Below are 20,303 nucleotides of genomic sequence, written 5' to 3'. Positions count from 1 at the left end.
CAAAAAGCACAAAGCTGGAGGCATCACGCTACCTGACTTCAAACTATACTACAAGGCTACAGTAATCAAAACAGCATGGTACTGGTACCACAACAGAATTATAGACCAATGAAACAGAACAGAGCCCTCAGAAATAACATCACACATCTACAACCATCTGATCTTTGAAAAACCTGACAAAAACAAGCAATGGGGAAAGGATTCCCTATTTAATAAATGGCAATGGGAAAACTGGCTAGTCTTACATAGAAAGCTGAAACTGGATCCCTTCCTTACACCTTATACAAAAATTAACTCAGGATGAATTAAAGACTTAAATGTTTGACCTAAAACCATCAAAACCCTAGAAGAAAGCCCAGGCAGTACCATTCAGGACAGAGGCATGGGCAAAGACTTCATGACTAAAACACCAAAAGCAATGGCAACAAAAGCCAAAATTGACAAATGGGATCTGATTAAACTAAAGAGATTCTGCACAGCAAAAGAAACTATCATCATAGTGAACAGGCAACCTACAGAATGGAAGAAAATTTTTGCAGTCTACCCATCTGGCAAAGGGCTGATATCCAGAATCTACAAGGAGCTTAAACAAATTTACAAGAAAAAAAATAAACAACATCATCAAAAACTGGGTGAAGGGTATGAACAGACACTTCTCAAAAGAAGACATTTACGCAGCCAACAAACAAGAGGAAAAAAAGCTCATCATCACTGGTCATTAGAGAATTGCAAATCAAAACCACAGTGAGATATCATCTCATGCCAGTTAGAATGGCGATCCTTAAAAAGTCAGGAAACAATGTTCATCCATCCAATTACTCATTCAGTCTTTCAAATGATAGTTATTGAGCACCTACTATGAGTTAGGCAGTATTCTGGCAATCTGAATACTGAATAATTCAGACAAGTTTCCTCTTCTCCTCCATGAGACTTGATTCTAAACAAGGAGACAGGAATCAATATAATAAATATATATCCTAGAATATAAAGCAGTATGAGAAGCCCAAAATATATGATGGATGATCAATTTCATCTTCAAAATTTTCCACAATGAGCACATATACAGCAAGGGGTGAGGGATTTTTTAAAAAAGAGATCCACCTGCCTTAAGACCTGATCACATCTGAACCATCTCCTTAGGTTAGACCTAAGGTAGATTAGACCAAGTAGGTTATTCAAGGATGGATTCCAAAACTACTCTCACATTCACATAACACTGAAATACACAAAGCTTTGACCCAACCTTGATCATTAATCCAAGAGATAGAAAATACACACACACACACACACACACACACACAAACACACACCATCTTGGGTGTGAGAGCCAATTGTGTGAGATAATTGGATGAATGATCATTAAAAAGTCAGATGCTGGAGAGGATGTGGAGAAACAGGAATGCTTTTACACTGTTGGTGGGAGTGTAAGTTAGTTCAACCATTATGGAAGACAGCGTGGTGATTCCTCAAGGATCTAGAACCAGAAATACCATTTGACCCAGCAATCCCACTACTGGGTGTATACCCAAAGGATTATAAATCTTTCTACTATAAAGACACATGCACACATATGTTTATTACAGCACTATTCACAATAGCAAAGACGTGGAACTAACCCAAATGCCCATCAATGATAGACTGGATAAGGAAAATGTTGCACATATACACCATGGAATACTATGCAGCCATAAACAAGGATGAGTTCATGTCCTTTGCAGGGACATAGATGAAGCTGGAAATCATCATTCTTGGCAAATTAACACAGGAACAGAAAACCAAACACATGTTCTCACTCATAAGTGGGAGTTGAACAATGAGAACATATGGACACAGGAAGGGGAACATCACAAGCTGGGGCCTGTCAGCGGGTGGGGGGCTGGGGGAGGGATAGCATTAGGAGACTAGCATTAGGTTGATGGGTGCAGAAAATCACCATGGCACATGTATACCTATGTAACAAACCTTCATGTTCTGCACATATATCCCAGAACTTAAAGTATAATAATAATAATAATAATAAAAGTTCTGTGATATTCTCACTAGGAAAAGAGCTTGCTAAATTTTATTAGTCAGGGCTGTGAACTCACCTCAAATAAAAGAGGAGCCCCTAGTACTTCCTCCTCTTACCCATGCAGGGACTAGCTTTTCCAGGTCTTCCATAGCTTCAAGTGGAAGTTGGACCCCAAAACTGGTAAGTAGGAGGTGGAAGTTGCCCTAGAGTTAGTTTTGGCCTGACCTGCTAGAGTCTTTCCTGAAGGAGCCTCACAGGTCATAGGGAGTAGAGTCTTGGCATTTGAATTTGTCTATAAGGTCATCCCCCTCCTTCCACTCCTAACCTTGCCCTCATTAACACACCCATGTCATTCTGTGGAAGGGCCCGCCTGATATGAAAATGTCACATGCTCCATAGCCTGTCAAGGCCTGGGAATTTGACTTCTTTACCAGGAGGAAGGCATTGAAGGCCCTGTTAAAATGCACATATGCCATCCAATAAAATTAAAGAAGTGACTTCATTAACCTTACTGTGGAGTCCTTGTATTGCTGATGCCTTTTGACAAAGTACCAGGAACTTCTTCTGGTGATAATGGTGAATGACTACTGAAAACTGTTTAGTGGCTCCTAAATTTTTGTCTTGACCTTCAGAGGTCTGCAGACTGACCTCTCCAATCCCCTGGGAACTATGCACTCCTTGCCTGCTTCCCTCCACACTCATTGACTGCCAGTGAGTTCTCCCAACAAGTCAAGTCGTATGCTGCTTTGGGATCTTTGCACACACTGTCTTCTCTTCTTGATCTGCTCTTTCCCTTTCTCTTCATGGTGCCGTCTTCTCACGGTTCAGGTCTCGCCTTAAAAGTCACCTTCCCAGTTGCCTGAGTTAAGGGAGATCCCTTCTAACTTACTTACATACGGGGCTCCTCAAACTGTATTATGCATACGAGACACCTGGAATCCCATTAAAATGTAAACTTGGAGTTGGCAGATGGACTTGAAGCCTGCAATTCTGCATTTCTAATGAGCACCCAGGTGAGGTCCATGCTGCTGGTCCATGGACCACATTTTTAGTATCAAGATAAAGGACTCCTTATGATTACTGCCCATTTTTATGCCACCCCAAAGCCTCTGAGTTTCCAGGGGGTACCGTTTACATAGAATATAATCTCCCTTGCAGTTGGAGTTGGGCAACCAGGTAATGGGACAATCCTTCTCCTATTAGAATATGAGCTCCATAAATGCAGGGGCCTTTGTGTCCCCAGCACTTAAACAGTGCCTGAGTGTTAAGAGGTGATTGAATGAGGATATCTGAAATACTATGGAGGGGAGGGAGGTGGTGGTTACCTCAATAGCCACAGCGATGTCAGGGGAACACAGTTCCCAAATCCTCAGATCCTGTAGCACCTTTAGGAGGACGTGGGGTCGAATCCGCAAGTCCAGGTTTTCTCCAAACTTCTGCAGTTTCACCAGGATCTTTTTGGCAGGGCGGAAGTTCTTTAGATCCTCTGGCAGTTTGGACAACAGATCAAAGTACCTTCAATTCCAAGAGGAGAAGGCAAGTTAGGAAGCTGCTGGAAGATCTGAACACCTGTGGCCATCCATCTCCACTTTGTCTTTCTGCTACTCTGTGATGTCTCCAGGGCAGCAGGATTCTTTATCTAGGGGCCTTTCCTCTGTGGCCCACAGATCAGGCACGTCTTTACTTTTAGGGGTGGGAAAAGATGGAGAATGACTTGCATTTCATTACAAAATAAAACAAAGATAGGATTTCAAGGGATGTATTTGTAATTTTTCTATCAGATAATGTGAAATGTTAGAAGAAAGGAATGGACTTTGGGATCTGAAACTTCTCTTCTGAGGGTTAATGAGGTCGGAGTGGATGTACACACATCTATGAGATGTCTTCTAGGATGTAGGAGGCTCTCACACCCAAGATGGTGTGTGTGTGTGCGCGCGCGTGTGTGTGTTTGCCTCATCTGCCTGTCCCACAGGGCCTGGCAAGTCTGAATCAAACAGCAGGTAAATATGGAGAACACAATGGATTGGATTATCTGTGATTCAGAAACCAGGAGTTTTGGGCCTGATTGTGCTCTGGATTTAGTGTGTCTGGGGGGTGGGGGATCCTACTGGTGGCCAATGACAGTTTTGGAGTAATGCTTCTCTATGCCTTGAAGGAGAGTGGAATCAGTTGTGATCTTGTAATAACAACACCCTGTCCTCTTCCAGGGACCATCTTATGTGGTTCTTAGGATATTTACCAGTGGTCTTCAATTTCTTCTGCATCTCCTTTTACTACAGATATGTGATGTCTCATTTTTGCTATGTCCTTTTGAAAATTAGAGACAAGGACAAAAGCACGGAACTTCTGGATACCTCTTTCTTCTTGGCGCCTACAAGGTTGTATGAGAAAGAGAGAGAAGAATAAGATTCCCTCCTCTTATAACCACCCTAGCTGACCTTTGAGATCTGACTTAAACACTTTTTCCTTCATGAGGCTTTTCTTAACCCTGTCAGCTAGTCTTTAACTTAGGCTCTTGCTTTTGCCACAAGAGGATACAGCTCTCTCCAAAGTCCTGAAGCACTATTTTCCAGTTATTTTCCTAATAAACTTTTTATTAGCTTTCATTCTCTTCCTACTTCTGATTGTATTTACACAGCTTTTCAGTCTCTAAGATGGGGAATAATAATGATTCCTATTTGTCAGATGTGAGAATTAAATGATACAATGTGTGTCAAGTGTTGAGCTTCATGCCAGACACACGGTAGGTGTTAACTCGTGCTGTTTCCGCTCTTCCCCACTTCCCTTATCATTTTGTGCCTATGTTCTGTCTCTCCAGTGAGACTTTATATGATAAATATCACCATGTCACCCCACTGCATACAGCTTTCAATGGCTTTTCAGTTTGTTCAAAATAAATTCTTCTCCAAGACTCTAAATAATTCAGCCCTCACATTTTCCGGCTGTATCCCCATCCTTTCCATCCCTTCTCTTCGAGAATTTTATCCTTTGGGTCATGATCAAAGTCTCTGAGATAAAGCTCAGCCTCCACAGCTGGGCTATCACAGCTTTTACAATCTGGCTTGTCTAGCTCTCTGATAACCTTGCAAACACCCTATGCCCCAGCCACACTTGACTACTAGCAGTTCCCTGGCTGTCTGTGCCCCTCTGACTTCTGAGACCTAGCTGTTGCTTTTCCTTGGAACTCCCTTCCACCCTACTTTTCCAGCATGACTTTTTAAAAATTTGTTTTAGATTTGGGGCTACATGTGAAGATTTGTTACACAGATAAACATGTGTCACGGGGGTTTATTGTACATATTACTACATCACCCAGGTATTAAGCTCTGTACCCAATAGTTATATTTTCTGCTCTTCCCCCTCCTCCCACCATACTCCCTCAAAGTAGACTCCAGTGTCTGTTGTTTCGTCCTTTGTGTTCATAAATTCTTATCATTTAGCTCCCACTTATAAGTGAGAACATGTAGTATTTGGTTTTCTGTTCCTGCATTAGTTTGCTAGGATCATAGCCTTCAGCTCCATCTATGTTCCCAAAAAATACATGATCTCATTCTTTTTTATGGCTGCATAATATTCCGTGGTGTATATGTACCACTTTTTTTTATCCAGTCTGTCATTGATGGGCATTTAGATTGATTCTGTGTCCTTACTATCGTGAATGGTGCTGCAGTGAACATTCACATGCATGTGTCTTTATGGTAGAATGATTTATGTTCCTTTGGGTAGTATATACCCAGTAATGGGATTGCTGGATTAAATGGTAGTTCTGTTTTTAGCTCTTTGAGGAATAGTCCTACTGCTTTCCACAATGGTTGAACTAATTTACATTCCCACCAACAGCATATAAGGATTCCTTTTTCTCCACGACCTCACCAGCATCTGTTATTTTTTGACTTTTTAATAATAGTCATTCTGACTGTTATGAGATGGTATCTCCTTGTGGTTTTGATTTGCATTTCTCTAACGATCAGTGATGTTGAGCTTTTTAAAATATGCTTCTTGGCCACATGTATGTCTTCTTTTAAGAAAGTGCTTGGCTGGGCGCGGTGGCTCAAGCCTGTAATCCCAGCACTTTGGGAGGCCGAGACGGGCGGATCATGAGGTCAGGAGATCAAGACCATCCTGGCTAACACAGTGAAACCCCATCTCTGCTGAAAATACAAAAACTAGCCGGGCGAGGTGGCGGGCGCCTGTAGTCCCAGCTACTCGGGAGGCTGAGGCAGGAGAATGGCGTAAACCCAGGAGGCGGAGCTTGCAGTGAGCTGAGATCTGGCCACTGCACTCCAGTCCGGGCGACAGAGTGAGACTCCGCCTCAAAAAAAAAAAAAAAAAAAAAAAAAAAAAAAGTGCTTGTTCATATCCTTTGCCCACTTTTCAATGGGTTGTTTTTCTCTTGTAAATTTCTTTAAGTTCCTTACAGATTCTGGGTATTAGACCTTTGTCAGATGCATAGTTTGCAAATATTTTCTCCCATTCTATGGGTTGTCAGTTTACTCTGTTTGATAGCATCTTTTGCTGGGTGGAAGCTCTTAAGTTCAATTAGATCCCATTTGTCAATTTTTGCTTTTGTTGCAATTGCTTTTGGTGTCTTTGTCATAAAATCTTGCCCATTCCTAGGTCTGGGATGGTATTGCCCAAGTTGTCTTCCAGGGACTTTTTAGTTTTGGGTTTTACATTTAAGTCTTTAATCCATCTTGAGTTGATTTTTCTGTATGGTGTAAGGGAGGGGTCCAGCTTCAATCTTCTGCATATGGCTAGCCAGTTATCCCAGCATCATTTACCAAATAGAGAGTCTTTTCTCCATTGCTTGTTTTTCTCACCTTTGTTAAAGATCAGATGGTCACAGATGTGCAGCCTTACTCTGGGCTCTCTATTCTATCAGTCTATATGCCTGTTTTTGTACCAGTACCATGCTGTTTTGGTCACTGTCACCTTGTAGTATAGTTTGAGGTCAGGTGATGTGATTCCTCCAGTTTTCTTCTTTTTGCTTAAGATTGCCTTGGTTATTCAGGCTCTTTTTTGGTTCCATATAATTTTTAAAATAATTTTTTTCTAGTTCTGTGAAGAATATCTTTTTGGTAGTTTGATAGGAACATAATTGAATCTATAAATTGCTTTGGGCAGTATAGCCATTTTAGTGATATTGATTCTTCCTACTCATGAGCATGGGATGTTTTTCCATTTATTTGTGTCTTCTCTGATTTCTTTGAGCTGTGTTTTATAATTCTGATTGTAGAAATCTTTCTCTTCCCTGATTAGCTGTATTCCTAGGTATTTTTTGTGGCAGTTGTGGATGAAATTGCCTTTCTGATTTGGCCCTCAGTTTGGTTGTTATTGGTGTATTGGGATGCTAGTGATTTTTGTACATTGATTTTGTATCCTGAAACTTGTTTATCAGCTGAATGAGCTTTTGGGCTGATACTATGGATATTTCTAGATATAGAATCATGTCATCTGCAAGCAGAGATAGTTTGACTTCCTCTCTTCCTATTTGGATGTGCTTTATTTCTTTCTCCTGCCTGATTGCTCTGGCTAAGACTTCCAATACTGCAACAAATGGAAGTGGTGGGAGAGGATATCCTTGTCTTGTGCTGGTTGTCAAGAGGAATGCTTCCAGCTTTTGCCCATTCAGTATGATGTTGGCTATGGATTTGTCATAGATGGCTCTTATTATTTTGAGGTATGTTCCCTCAATACCTAGTTGATTGAGAGCTTTTAACATGGAGCAATGTTGAATTTTATCAAAAGCCTTTTCTACATCTGTTGAGATAATCATGTGGTTTTTGTCTTTAGTTCTCTTTATATGATAAATTGCATTTATTAATTTTTGTATGTTGAACCAACCTCATATCCCAGGTACAAAGCCTACTTGATCATGGTGGATTAGCTTTTTGATATGCTGCTGGATTTGGTTTGCAAGTATTTTGTTGAGAATTTTTGCATTGATATTCATCAAAAATACTGGCTTGAAGTTTTCTTTTTTTGTGGTATCTCTGCCAGGTTTTGGAATCAAGATGATATGGCCTCATGGAATGAGTTGGGAAGAAGTCCCTTCTCCTCAATTTTTGGAATACTTTCTGTAGAAATGGCACCAGCTCTTGTTTTTACGTCTGATAGAACTTGGTTGTTAATCCATCAGGTCCTGGGCATTTTTTTGGTTGGTAGGCTATTCTATTACTGATTCAATTGTAGAGTTTGATATTGATCTGTTCAGGGAATCAGTTTCTTCCTGGCTCAGTCTTGGGAGGGTGTATGTGTCCAGGAATTTATCTGTCTCTTCCAGGTTTTCTCGTTTGTGTACATAGAGGTGTTTATAGTAGTTTCTGATGGTTGTTTTTATTTCTGTGAGGTCAGTAGTAACATTCCCTTCATCATTTCTAATTGTGTTTTTTGGATCTTCTCTGTTTTCTTCTTAATTAGTCCAGCTTGTGGCCTATTTATTTTATTATTCTTTTTCAAAAAATCAACTTCTGGATTTGTTTGTCTTTTGAGTGGTTTTTCATGTCTTGATTTCCTTCAGTTTAGCTCTGATTTTTGTTATTTCTCATCTTCTGCTAGCTTTGGGGTTGGTTTGTTATTGCTTTTCTAATTCTTTCAGTTGTGAATTTAGGTTGTTAATTTGAGATCTTTATAACTTTTTGATGTGGGTATTTAGTGCTGTGAGTTGCCGTCTTAATACTGCCTTAGCTGTGTCCCAGAGATTCTGGTATATTGTATCTTTGTTCTCATTATTTTTGAAAAACTTCTTGATTTCTGCCTTAATTTCATTATTTACTCAAAAGCCATTTAGGAGCATGTTGTTTACTTTCCATGGAATTGTACAATTTTGAGTGATATTCTTTGTGTTGACTTCTATTTTTATTGTGCTATGGTCTGAGAGTGTGTTTGGTATGATTTTGGTTCTTTTACATATATTGAGGATTGTTTTAGGTCCAATTATGTGGTCAGTTTTAAGTATGTGCTATGTGGTGATAAGAAGAATGTATATTCTGTTGTTTTTGGGTGGAGACTTCTGTAAAGGTCTGTCAGATCCATTTGTTCCAATGCTGAGTTTAGGTCCAGAATATCTTTGTTAATTTTCTGCCTCAATTATCTGTTTAATACTGTCAGTGGAGTGTTGAAGTCTCCCACTATTATTGAGTGGGAGTCTGTGTCTCTTTGTAGGCCTCTAAGAACCTGCTCTATAAATCTGGGTGCTCCTATGTTGGATGCATATATATTTATGATAGTTAGGTCTTCTTGTTGAATTTGAACCCTTTACAATTATGTAATGCCCTTCCTTGTCTTTTATGATCTTTGCTTGTTTCAAATCTGTTTTGTCTGAAATTAGGATGGCAATGCCTGCTTTTTTCTGTTTTCCATTTGCTTGGTAGGTTTTCCTTCATCCCTTTATTTTGAGCCTATAACTGTCATTATGCATGAGATGAGTCTCTTAAAGACAGCATACCATTGGGTCTTGCTTTGTTATCCAGCTTGCCACTCTGTGAATTTTAAGTGGTGCATTTAGCCCATTTACATTCAAGGTTAGTATTGATATGTGTGGATTTGATCCTGTCACTGTGCTGTTAGCTGGTTATTATGCTGGCTTGTTTGTGTGGTTGCTTTACAGTGACACTGGTCTGTATGTTTAAGTGTGTTTTTATATTAGCTGACAGCAGTCTTTCCTTTCTATATTTAGTACTCCTTTCAAGATTTCTTGGAAGGCATGCTTGGTGGTGATTAAGTCCCTCAACATTTGCTTATCTGAAGAGGATCTTATTTCTCTTTCACGTAGGAAGCTTAGTTTGTCTGGATATGAAATTCTTGGTTGAATATTTTTTTCTTTAAGGATGTTGAATATAGTCCCCCAATCTCTTCTGGCTTATAGGGTTTCAGCTGAGAGGTCTGCTGTTTGCCTGATGGGGATCCCTTTTTTGGTGACCTGCCCTTTCTCTCTAGCTGCCCTTAACATTCTTCATTTTGACCTTGGAAAATCTGCTGATTATATGTCTTGGGGATGACCTTCTTGTGTAGACTCTTGCAGGAGTTGTCTGTATTTTCTGAATTTGACTGTTGGCTTCTCTAGCAAGGTTGGGGAAGTTTTCATGGATGACATCCTGAAATATATTTTCCAAGTTGTTCAGCATGACTCTTTGGGTTTGAATTCTAGCTTTACTACTTAGCCACTGGAGAACCTTTGATAAGAGACCTCTCTGAGCTCACTTTTATCATCTACAAAATAAGTCTAATGATAGCACCTACCTCATAGGATTGTTGTGAGCATTAAATGATATGTAAATACAAAGCTCTTACATCCATGACTGGTACATAGTAAGTGCCCTGGGAATATCATCTATGTTTATTAAACTGAAAATATTGTTTCCAGCTGTGTGTGGTGGCTCATGCTTGCAAACCCAGCATTTTGGGAAGCCAAGGTGAGAGGACTGCTTGAGGCCAGGAGTTTGACACCAGCCTGGGCAATATAGCGAGACCCTATCTGTAAAAAAAATACCCCAAAACCAAAAAACAAAACCAAAAACCTTAGCACTTGAGGCTGCAGTAAGGTATGATCATGCCACTGAACTCCAGCCTGTGTAATAGAGCAAAACCCTATCTCAAAAAAATAAATAAATAAAATAAAATAAAATAAAATAAAATAAAATAAAATAAAATAAAATGCTGCTTCCTCCAAGGAGATCTTTCTGAGGGCTGTCCTGGGCCAGGCGGGGCATCCCTTTTGTGTTCCCTTAGCAGACTGCTTCCTCCCACAACCTCCAGACCCCTGCATGCTAATTTCCTGTTTACTTTTCCATCTTCCCTACTGGACTCTTAGCTCCCAGAAGAAGAGGGCAAGGATTAGTCTTCTCCAAACCCTAGCCTCAGAGCATTCAGCCCATCAGTGCTGTGAGAATGAGAGTGCAACGGGCCGTAATGCAAACTTTGTTGTATAGATATATTTATTGGGGTGGATGGTCTCTGGAGTCAAGGGGTAAGCTAGAAAGGGAGGAAATTATTGGGTTGTCAGAACAGAGAAGAAAAGCTTTCAGTAGCTTTCTGGTGCTCTTAAAATCAAATCCCACATCGTAACTCTGGCATTTGTGGCTTGCATGATGCAGCCCTCATCTACCACTTGTCCATCCTCTTCAAATTCTCCATGTCCCTTCTGGACTTGGGACTTTGCATGCACTTTTCCTTCTACCTGGAATGTAATTCCACCTTCTCATCACACTGCTGGCTCTTCCTTATCCTTCAGGACTCATCTGAAAGTCACCACCTCAGAGAGGTCTTCCCAGATTTCCCAATCTAGATTAGGTACCTATGCTGTCTGTCTCTCTCTCTTGTAGCACCCTGTTCTCTTACTGTAGGACAATGATTATAATTTGTACCTACATATTTATGATGCAGTTAATTTGTTTCTGCCCATATTTTCCAGAAGACTGTGAGCTCCCTGAGGACAGAGAGCAAGCTCTTCTTTGTGATATAGCCCCAGCACCTGGCACCTGGCAGGCATATAGTAGGTACCCAGTGAATGCCCTTCGAATGAATGGATATATGTGTGCCCTTACTTCATGAGGATTTCCATCTTGTCCTGCAGGCAGAAGCCAGCCTCCTGGGCTACGCTGTAAAACTTGGCCCTCATGCTGTTACACACCCTGCTCTTGTACTGGATGTTGATGTCACAATTAGTGCGGCTGTGGACACAGATAAGAAGGGCTTGGGGGATGGAGCCCAGGGATGTCCCCTAGTAACCTGGGTCCCACTCTGGCCCCCCTTGGCCCCAAGGTGCTCTGCATGTAGGACTCCCTGTAGCCACCTGGGTTCTCTGCCCTCACCTGGAGCCTTCCTAAGCATACCCCTGGATGTAGGAAGGACAGATCTTCCTAATAGCATCAGGATGGTCGTTCAGACCCTATTAAATGAGCCCACAGTGAGATAGCTGATCACTGGAGCCCAGCGAATGTTAAGGATGGGAGATGGAATTTGGAGCTGGGAGATTCAGGCTCAAAGTCCAGCTCCAGCACTTCTTAGCTGTGTGGCCTCAGGCAAGACATTTCACGTGGCCAGATTTCTGCCTGCTCCTTTGTAAGATGGGATAATGCCCCTGCCTCATAGGATTGGTTTTGAGGAACAAGGAAGGTAATGAAGACAGAATGCTTTTCATGGTGCCTGGCACAGCGGAGGAGTTTCTTGCCATTGTCTGCCATTGCTGCTCAGCTTCTTGACTATGAGTCCCTAAACCTGGGGGATCCCTTGTCCTTCAGCATCATCTATGGCTTTAGGGAGTCTGGTCTGCATTGGGTCATTTCCACACCCCTGGAATATAGAGGGTGTGGTCACCACATTCCCTGTTGTGTGGCTCCTTCTATTGCCCTCCTGGCTTACTTTTTAGACTTCTTCTGGACTGGTTGGATGTGGCTTTCTGCACTTGTACTGCTGGATCTCTCACTGAAACACAAAAGGATGGTTTCCAGTTGCTCAGAGTCTGCTTTTCAAGAAAAGGGTGTCCCCAGGGCTTCATGGCACCTGCTAGCTTCCAGGATTCAGGCAAGGGAGGTGGTGCTAATCAAGGCACCAGTCACATAACTCTATGAATTTCTTCCCACCTCTTGGCCTTTCCTCCTGCCATATCCCTGCCTGGAGGGCCCTCTTTGTTTATTTTCTACCAACTTAAATCCTACCCTGCCTTATGGTCCACGACAAGTCCTGTATATCTGAACTCTCCTGTCTAATTTTGACCTTCTGCCTCTGCGTATTGTCAGGATTATGTCTTTTCTGGATCTCAGTTTCATTTGCGTAAAACTGTTCTCTTTGTCTGGAGGGTGAATTGGCTTAGGACCTTTCCATACTCCTCTCCATACCCAACACTTAACACTGGGCCAGGTGCAGATTTAGTGAAGCCCAACACCCATTTTACCCCTTGTCAGTCTGTGAGCAAGCAGCTCCCTTCTGGATGGTCAGTTTCCTCATCTGTGACCCATCAACTCATCAGGCCATCCAACGCTTTCTAGGTGTGGATGATTGAATCCTCATATGGATACACCCTCCTGTGACTCTGCCCGGGCAAGCTTCCTAGAGGGGGATGAAGAGCCCCTACCCCTGCCCACCACCCCTGCTCATGCCTTTCTCCAGGATCCTTGTTTAGGGACTTGGGCTTTCAGCACCATTGTCTAGCACCTTCTCTCTGACCGTGTTTCCCCTTCTTTCTTCCAAATGCTTGGAAAACTGTCTGACCACTTTATCTGTGTGGCTCTGGGGGTGGGGGTGGTAAGACTGTTTTCCTTATTAATAGGATGTGTGGGTAACCTTTTGCTTCTAGCCCTGTGGCATTTGGGACTCCTTTAGGCAGGCGGGCCTGGCCATTTTCCAGACCCCTCCCCATAGAAAAGGTTCTGGCCTTTGCTGGTTTCCCCAGAAGCTCACAGGACTAGACCTGGAGGTCTTAGGTCTAGTAGGCAAATCCTCATCCTACTTGGGTAAGAAGCAGGCCCCCATTAACAATATCCAGAAAGTCCTGATTTTGGATTCCAACCAGCTGCCCTAATCCCTGCAGATGAATTCTTTGGCAGAGCGTGGTAGCCCTGACCTTCCTCCTGTAGATGGCTCTCTTCTTTTCAAGAGCTTTGACAGTGATTGAGGGAGGAGATGGGAGGTAAGGAAGGTGGTGTTATTAGTGAGTGATAAGCAAGAGACAGAAATAAGCAGCAAAAGACCCTTCTGCCTGTCTCACTCTGCGCCCCCCGCCTGGCCCTCTTTGAGTGTCAGCTGCACTGGTCTTTGCTTGGTGCTCCTGAGCTCAGGACCTTTGCACACGCTATTGCCCCTGCTTGGAACAGCATTCCCACCTTTTCCACCTCACAGTCTAGTTAATTCTCCTTCATCCTTAAGTTCTCAGCTTAAACATCAGACTCAGTGTTGGTTAGCACCCAGTACCCCTACTTCTTTTTCAGAACACTTCACAGTCATGATGTTATGGCTAGCTGTGGGATTATCTGAGAAATGTTTGACTCTCCCATTAGATCAGCAGTTCCTAAGCCTGGGTAGAATTCAAGGGGTCTATGAATGCAGATGGGAAAAAAGTTGCATCTTTAGTTGAACTAACCTTCAGCCAAAATGGAAATTGTAGGTATTTGCCTACCACATTACAATTGTGAGAGATATTTTGAAAAATCATTTATACTCAACACTAATCCAGAATTACAGGAGTTGAGTTTTGTTATATAATGCATTGTGAAAGACACACACAGATTACCATATCCCAAATTTGATTGTAATATAGCAATCTAGATTACTATAAATTTCTTAGTGATCTTTTGTAATGTATAGTATGCATTTGAAAACATCTTTCTTAAAGGAGTCCATAGGTTTCCTCAGACTTCCAAGGAGTCTATGGCACATAAAAGGTTATAACCCCAGCCCAGACACAGAGATCCACGAGGGCAGGCTGTGTTTGTTTGTGTTTGTTTCATTTGCTGCTGAATCCCCCAAACCAAGCACAGTTACTGGCACAGACGGGGAATCTAAGAATGTTCTCTAAATGGGCCGGGCTCATGCCTGTAATTCCAGCACTTTAGGAGGCCGAGGGAGGCAGATCACTTGAGGTCAGGAGTTCAAGACCAGCCTGGCCAACATGGTGAAACCCCGTCTCTACTAAAAATATAAAAATTAGCAGGGCATAGTGGTGCATGCCTGTAATCCCAGCTACTCGGGAGGCTGAGGAAGGAGAATCACTTGAACCCAGGAGGTAGAGATTGCAGTCAGCCGAGATCACACCACTGCACTCCAGCCTGGCTGACAGAGCAAGACTCCATCTCAAAAAACAAAAAAAAAAGAGAGAATATTCTTTAAATGAACAAATAAATTGGGGGAAGATCTCCACCTCCCCCATTATAAATTACCCAAGTAGAGAGAAAGAGACATAGTGTTGTACCACATCCTCCCTACCTCACTTCTCCATGACTAGAAGATTTTAACTTGATGGTATATAACTCTTGGGGAGAAATACCTGAATTCTCACCCCTGGCCCTGCAGTAAAGGGGCTTGTTTCTAATGAGGTCATAAGAAGGAAAAAGTTCCCTCTTCCCTGTCCCACTTTCCATGGTCTGGGGAGGAGCGTCCCTGCAGTGGCCTCTGTAACTGTGGGCTGCCTTCCAAGTTCCCTGCTGCAGGCTCCAGACTTTCCTACCTTGATTTGTGGGTGGTCTGCATTTCCTTATAAGCAGAATTACTCTTGTTTTGTTTCAGCACTGACAAGAGGCTGCAAGGCAAAATGAGTCCTTTAACAAGCTGCTGAATTCATGAAGCTTTTGTGCAGTAACTACGTGTGGGAGGAGGGGGAATTCTCTTTCTAGAGCGAGAATCTTCAGACTCTACTGAGCCCAGCACTTACCTGGAGAGTTTGCTAAGAATACAGATTCCTTGGCCACATTTTCTGGGACTTGAATCATTGGCCTGGACGGGGGCCCCAGAAGGTGCATTTAGATCACACATACAGGTAGGTACACACACACACCCTCTCCTAAAATTCCCCACCATACAGAAAATACTGTGAAATAATGCCCACCTGAAGTGCTTGTTAAAAAAAATATAGCTACTGGCCAGGCGTGGTGGTTCATGCCTGTAATCCCAGCACTTTGGGAGGCCAAGGTGAGCGGATCACTTGAGGTCAGGAGTTCCAGACCAGCCTGGCCAACATTGCAAAACCCCGTCTCTACTAAAATCACAAAAATTAGCTGAGCATGGTGGTGCATGCTTGTAATCCCAGCTACTTGGGAGGCTGAGGTGGGAGAATCGCTTGAACCAGGGAAACGGAGGTTGCAGTGAGCCGAGATCGTACCACTTCATATAAATACACACACACACACACACACACACACACACACACACACACACACACACACATCTTACTACCTCTGGATATTCTGATTCAGTGGGTTCTGGGATGAGGAAGGATAGAAATCTGTATTTTTCACAAGTAACCCAACTGCTTCTGATCTTTAGGGACACTGCTACAAGATTTTAAGAAAAGGCTGTATTTTTAGATGACTAGGGGGCAGCCCGGCCTGGAGGCTGGGGGCTGGATATGCTGGCTTGTGGGGATTTCTGAAAGCCCCACAGTTCGATATCAGCCTTGATGGGAGCAGATTTGGGATCTAAAGTGAGACAGGAATCCAGCTCTAAAGTGAGGGGCAAAAGAGAATCTGCAGCTTTTCCTAACCGTCTATCTGTAGCTCTGTATTGAAGCTTCAATATCTGCTGCCTTAGCAAAAGATTAGGGAGATTTTTTTCCCAGAGGAATTTATGAAGAAGGGAAACTTCAACACATTCTTGCTGTGTAACCATGGTTATTTTATCATTAAATTGAAAGCAGAGGCCATGTGATGGGACTCATGAGAACCAGGTTCTAGTGTGGTTTTGTCTTTGAAGACCTTGTGGAAGTCACTGCTTGTTGCTCTTTGACATCTGTGAGATGGAGTCATGGTAATGATGAATGTACCTGTCTCAGCAGGAGAAGATTCCATGGGGCAACATGTGTGGGATAAAAGTAACAACCGTCCTCACCACCATCCCCACCACCAACCTCACTGCCATTTATTGAATACTTACTCTATGCCAGGCACATGGTAGTATGTTATATAAATGCATTATCTGATTAAATGCTTAAAATATTTCATTGAAGTAGATGTTATTTCCATAACATTAGTAATATTTTACAGGGATAATATCTAATTCTCACTACAACCCTTTGGGATAGGCTGCTAATGAGCCTCATTTTACAGAATGAGAATCAGACTCAGAGAGGTGAAGCAACTTGCCCAATATCACCCAGCAATTGGTCATGGCCATGGAGACTGACCTTCGTTTGTCTGGTTTCAAAGCCAATGCTTTGATGTGACACAATCTCATTTTATAGATGAGAAAACTGAGGTTTAGAGAAAGGCTAGATGCCTTGTCCAAGGGCCGCAGGTTTTGGATCCATGTCAGTCTGACTCCAAAGCAAGTGCTTGTGCTGTGAGTTCTTACAAAGGAAGGAACCTCATTGAGCTGATGCTTCATTATTATTGCCTGTCTCTAATGTTTATAAATCAGGCACAGCAGTGGGGGCCTTATGGGTCAAGGTTGCCTCTGAGTGCCTCCAAGTGCCACCTTCCAGAGAAGCCCCAATGAGAGTCGAGGCAGCAGCCAGCGAATTCATCGTTCGCAAGCAGAGGTGAGGTATGATGCACGTGAAAGTGCACAGTGAACTGTAATTATGGTAATAACAATAACCAATAAGTCATAGTTGGCATCCCAGTGGGCTGAAGGCAACGATGAACTTCTTCTAGTGCCTCATTTATTTCCACAAGGGAATTTGCTTACTCAAAGGAATCCACACTCGGGAAGGGAACTCCGGCTCTAGGCTGTGTGCGCTCTGGGGCTTTTAGAGGTCAGAAGTGTGGTGGACGCGGCTTCCCACCAGAAAGAGGATGTCTTAGGTTCAGGTCTGATAGTACCTCCTTATGAGCCAATCATATCAGTTGCCGGCTTGAAACTTCAAAGGATTCCTGCTGCTTTTAGAATAAAAACCAGAATCCTTGAGTTTCATCCCTTTTTGGCTGCATTCCAGTTCCTTGAAGGTGTTCTGGTCCCTTTTGACCACATTTGTACATGTGCTGCCTATAATACTCTCTTCCCCACCTCCCTACCCACCCATGCCAGCCTCATCAGGCTGGCTCATTTACATGCTTCCTCCAAATCTCAGCTTAAAGCTTCTTCCTTGGAGGAAACTCCTCTGATCCCCATCCCCAACCCAGACTAGATCAAATGCCGTTATTATTTGTTCTCACAGTTTCAAGCTTTCCTTTCATGGACACTTCTCACAATAATAGTGAGTACATGGCCCATACGTGTTTGTAAGCGTTCACTCAAAGGATGAAGGAATAACCAGAAGATTCCCGAGAGGCAGTGTGGCTGAGTGGCAAAGAGAAGAATGGTTTTTGGAATTAAAAATATCTGGATTTGCCAGGTATGGTGATTCACACCTGTAATCCCAGCATTTTGGGAGGCCGAGGTGGGAAGATTGCGTGAGCCAGGAGTTCGAGACCAGCCCGGGCAGTATAGCGAGACCCTGTCTCTGCAAAATAAAAAAAAAAATTAGCCAGGTGTGGTGGTGTGTGTCTGTAGTCCCAGCTACTTAGGAGGCTGAGTTGGGAGGCTCACTTGAGCCCAGGAGTTGGAGGCTGCAGTGAGCTATGATTGTGCCGCTGCACTTCAGTTTGGGCAACAGAGCGAGACCCTGTCTCTAAAACAAAAATAAATCGGTAAGAAAGCTCTAGATTAGAATCATGACCTTATCATTCACTAGCTGAGTGACCTTGAACTAGTCACATAGGCTCTCTGGGCCTCATTTCCTGATTTGTAAAATAAAGATAATAGTACCTACCTTGTAGGATTATTGTAAGAACTCAGAGAGGTGATTCACATAAACAACACAGCTCAGTGCCTGTCACAGAGAAAATGCTCAGCAGCTGGCAACTACTACTGTTAATGTGATTGCTATTATTTTAAGCTTTATTTGCCCCAGGAGTCAAGAGCACATACCTGGGTGCTTTCCTTTGCGTCCCATTTTCTATTGTGATTGTCCTCCGGGCATCTTCCCGAACCATCTCCAGGAGCTTCTGCAGATCTGATGAGAATATGAGAGGTCACTCTTGACCAGAAGCCACGCCTGAGACAGGATTGTGCAGGACAGGGTGCAGCCCCCAAGCTGGGGTCACCTCTACTCCTGAGGGTTGGGGATCTGGAGAGGGATTCCACTGGGGTCCAGAAGAGGTGGCTCATAGTGTTGGGCATGTTGCAAATCTAACCATGCCGTGCCCCTGCTTAAGACCCATCAGTGGCTCTCTGTGTTACCTTTGGCTAATGCCTGTAACGCCAGTACTTTGAGAGGTCAAGGCGGGCAGATCACTTGAGGCCAGGAGTTCGAGACCAGCCTGGCCAACATGGTGAACCCCTACCTCTAAAAAAATATAAAAATTAGCTGGGCGTGGTGGTGGATGCCTGTGATCTCAGCTTCTTGGGGAGCTGAGGCATGAAAATTGCTCGAACCTGAGAGGCAGAGGTTGCAGTGAGCTGAGATCGTGCCACTGCACTCCAGCCTGGGTGATACAGTTAGACTCTGAATCCAAATCATAACAATAATAATAAAATAAGAAATAAAACTTAAATAAATTCTTTCAACACAGCCTGTGAGGCCTGCCAGGATCCAGCTACGCTTTTTATCCCCGGTTTCATCTCCCTTCCCTTCCCCACCTTCGACTCTACTGCAGCCGGAGAGAACTGTTTCCAAACCTGAGAAGGAATCATCTTGCTCAGGAAAACCCTCTCTGATCTCCGTAGGCCTGAATTTTAAAACCAGCAATCCACAGGCTGAATTCAGCTTACAGATGTGTTTTATTTGATTCCATGCGGATGCCAACCTTTTAACACTGGAAGATTTCACATGAAAATCGAGACCTCCAGCTTCCCTAGAAAAGAGGCTGAGATGGGACTACACTGCCCCCATTCCTGCTGCATGCTGGGCATGCCTTTAGATAGGCGAGTGTTCTCCATTTCCCCACAGCTCCCACTACTCCTCCTTGCCTTCGCCTAACTTTTATTTTCATATTTAGTATTGATTTTGGCTGGGTGCAGTGGCTCACACGTATAATCTCAGCACTTTGGGAGGCCAAGGTGGGAGGATTGCTTGAGTTCAGGAGTTTGAGGCCAGCCTGGGCAACATGGAGAAACCACCATCTCTACTAAAACAAAAATATAAAATATTAGCTGGGCATGGTGGGGTGCACCTGTATTCCCAGCTATTCAAGAGGCTGAGGTGGGAGAATCACCTGAGCCTGGGAAGTCAAGGCTGCAGGGAGCCAAGATCATACCACTGCACTCTAGGCTGAATGACAGAGTGAGAACCTGTCTCTGAAAAAAGAATATTGTTGATTTTGGTATAGTGTAGAAATATTTCTTCATACCTGACTGTTATGGGTTGAAATGTGCGACCCTCTCTGCCAAGATATGCTGAAGTCCTAATCACCAGGACCTCAGTCAATGACTAAGTTGGAAATAGGGTCACTGCAGATGTAATGACCGTTGTGTCATTTAACAATGGGGACACATCTTGTGAAATGCATCATTAGGCGATTTCGTCATTGTGTGAACATTATAGAGTGCACTCACACAAACCTAGATGACGTAGCTTACTGTACACCTGGGCGTAGCTTACTGTACACCTGGCCGTAGCTTACTGTACACCTGGGCGTAGCTTACTGTACACCTGGGCGTAGCT

At 43.1% G+C, this 20,303-nt stretch overlaps 1 protein-coding gene across 1 annotated transcript in view; it reads right to left on the bottom strand.

Annotated features, from left to right (window-relative positions):
* The window catches only part of CCDC60 (coiled-coil domain containing 60), a 210,346-nt gene that overhangs the window by 7,182 nt on the left and 182,861 nt on the right, over nucleotides 1-20,303 (bottom strand). The window contains exons 8-13 of the mRNA XM_011928720.1: nucleotides 18,569-18,653; nucleotides 15,174-15,245; nucleotides 12,374-12,436; nucleotides 11,557-11,682; nucleotides 4,251-4,382; nucleotides 3,337-3,526 (exon numbers count right to left, since the gene is read on the bottom strand). Coding sequence (XP_011784110.1) covers nucleotides 3,337-3,526; nucleotides 4,251-4,382; nucleotides 11,557-11,682; nucleotides 12,374-12,436; nucleotides 15,174-15,245; nucleotides 18,569-18,653 — 668 coding nt within the window. The remainder of the gene's footprint in view (nucleotides 1-3,336; nucleotides 3,527-4,250; nucleotides 4,383-11,556; nucleotides 11,683-12,373; nucleotides 12,437-15,173; nucleotides 15,246-18,568; nucleotides 18,654-20,303) is intronic.

The sequence above is a fragment of the Colobus angolensis genome, unplaced genomic scaffold (genome assembly GCF_000951035.1).
Source record: "Colobus angolensis palliatus isolate OR3802 unplaced genomic scaffold, Cang.pa_1.0 Scaffold79, whole genome shotgun sequence".
NCBI classification, from domain to species: domain Eukaryota; kingdom Metazoa; phylum Chordata; class Mammalia; order Primates; family Cercopithecidae; genus Colobus; species Colobus angolensis.
Note: the sequence above shows the minus strand (reverse complement) of the source record. Positions and strands in the feature narration are given on the sequence as shown.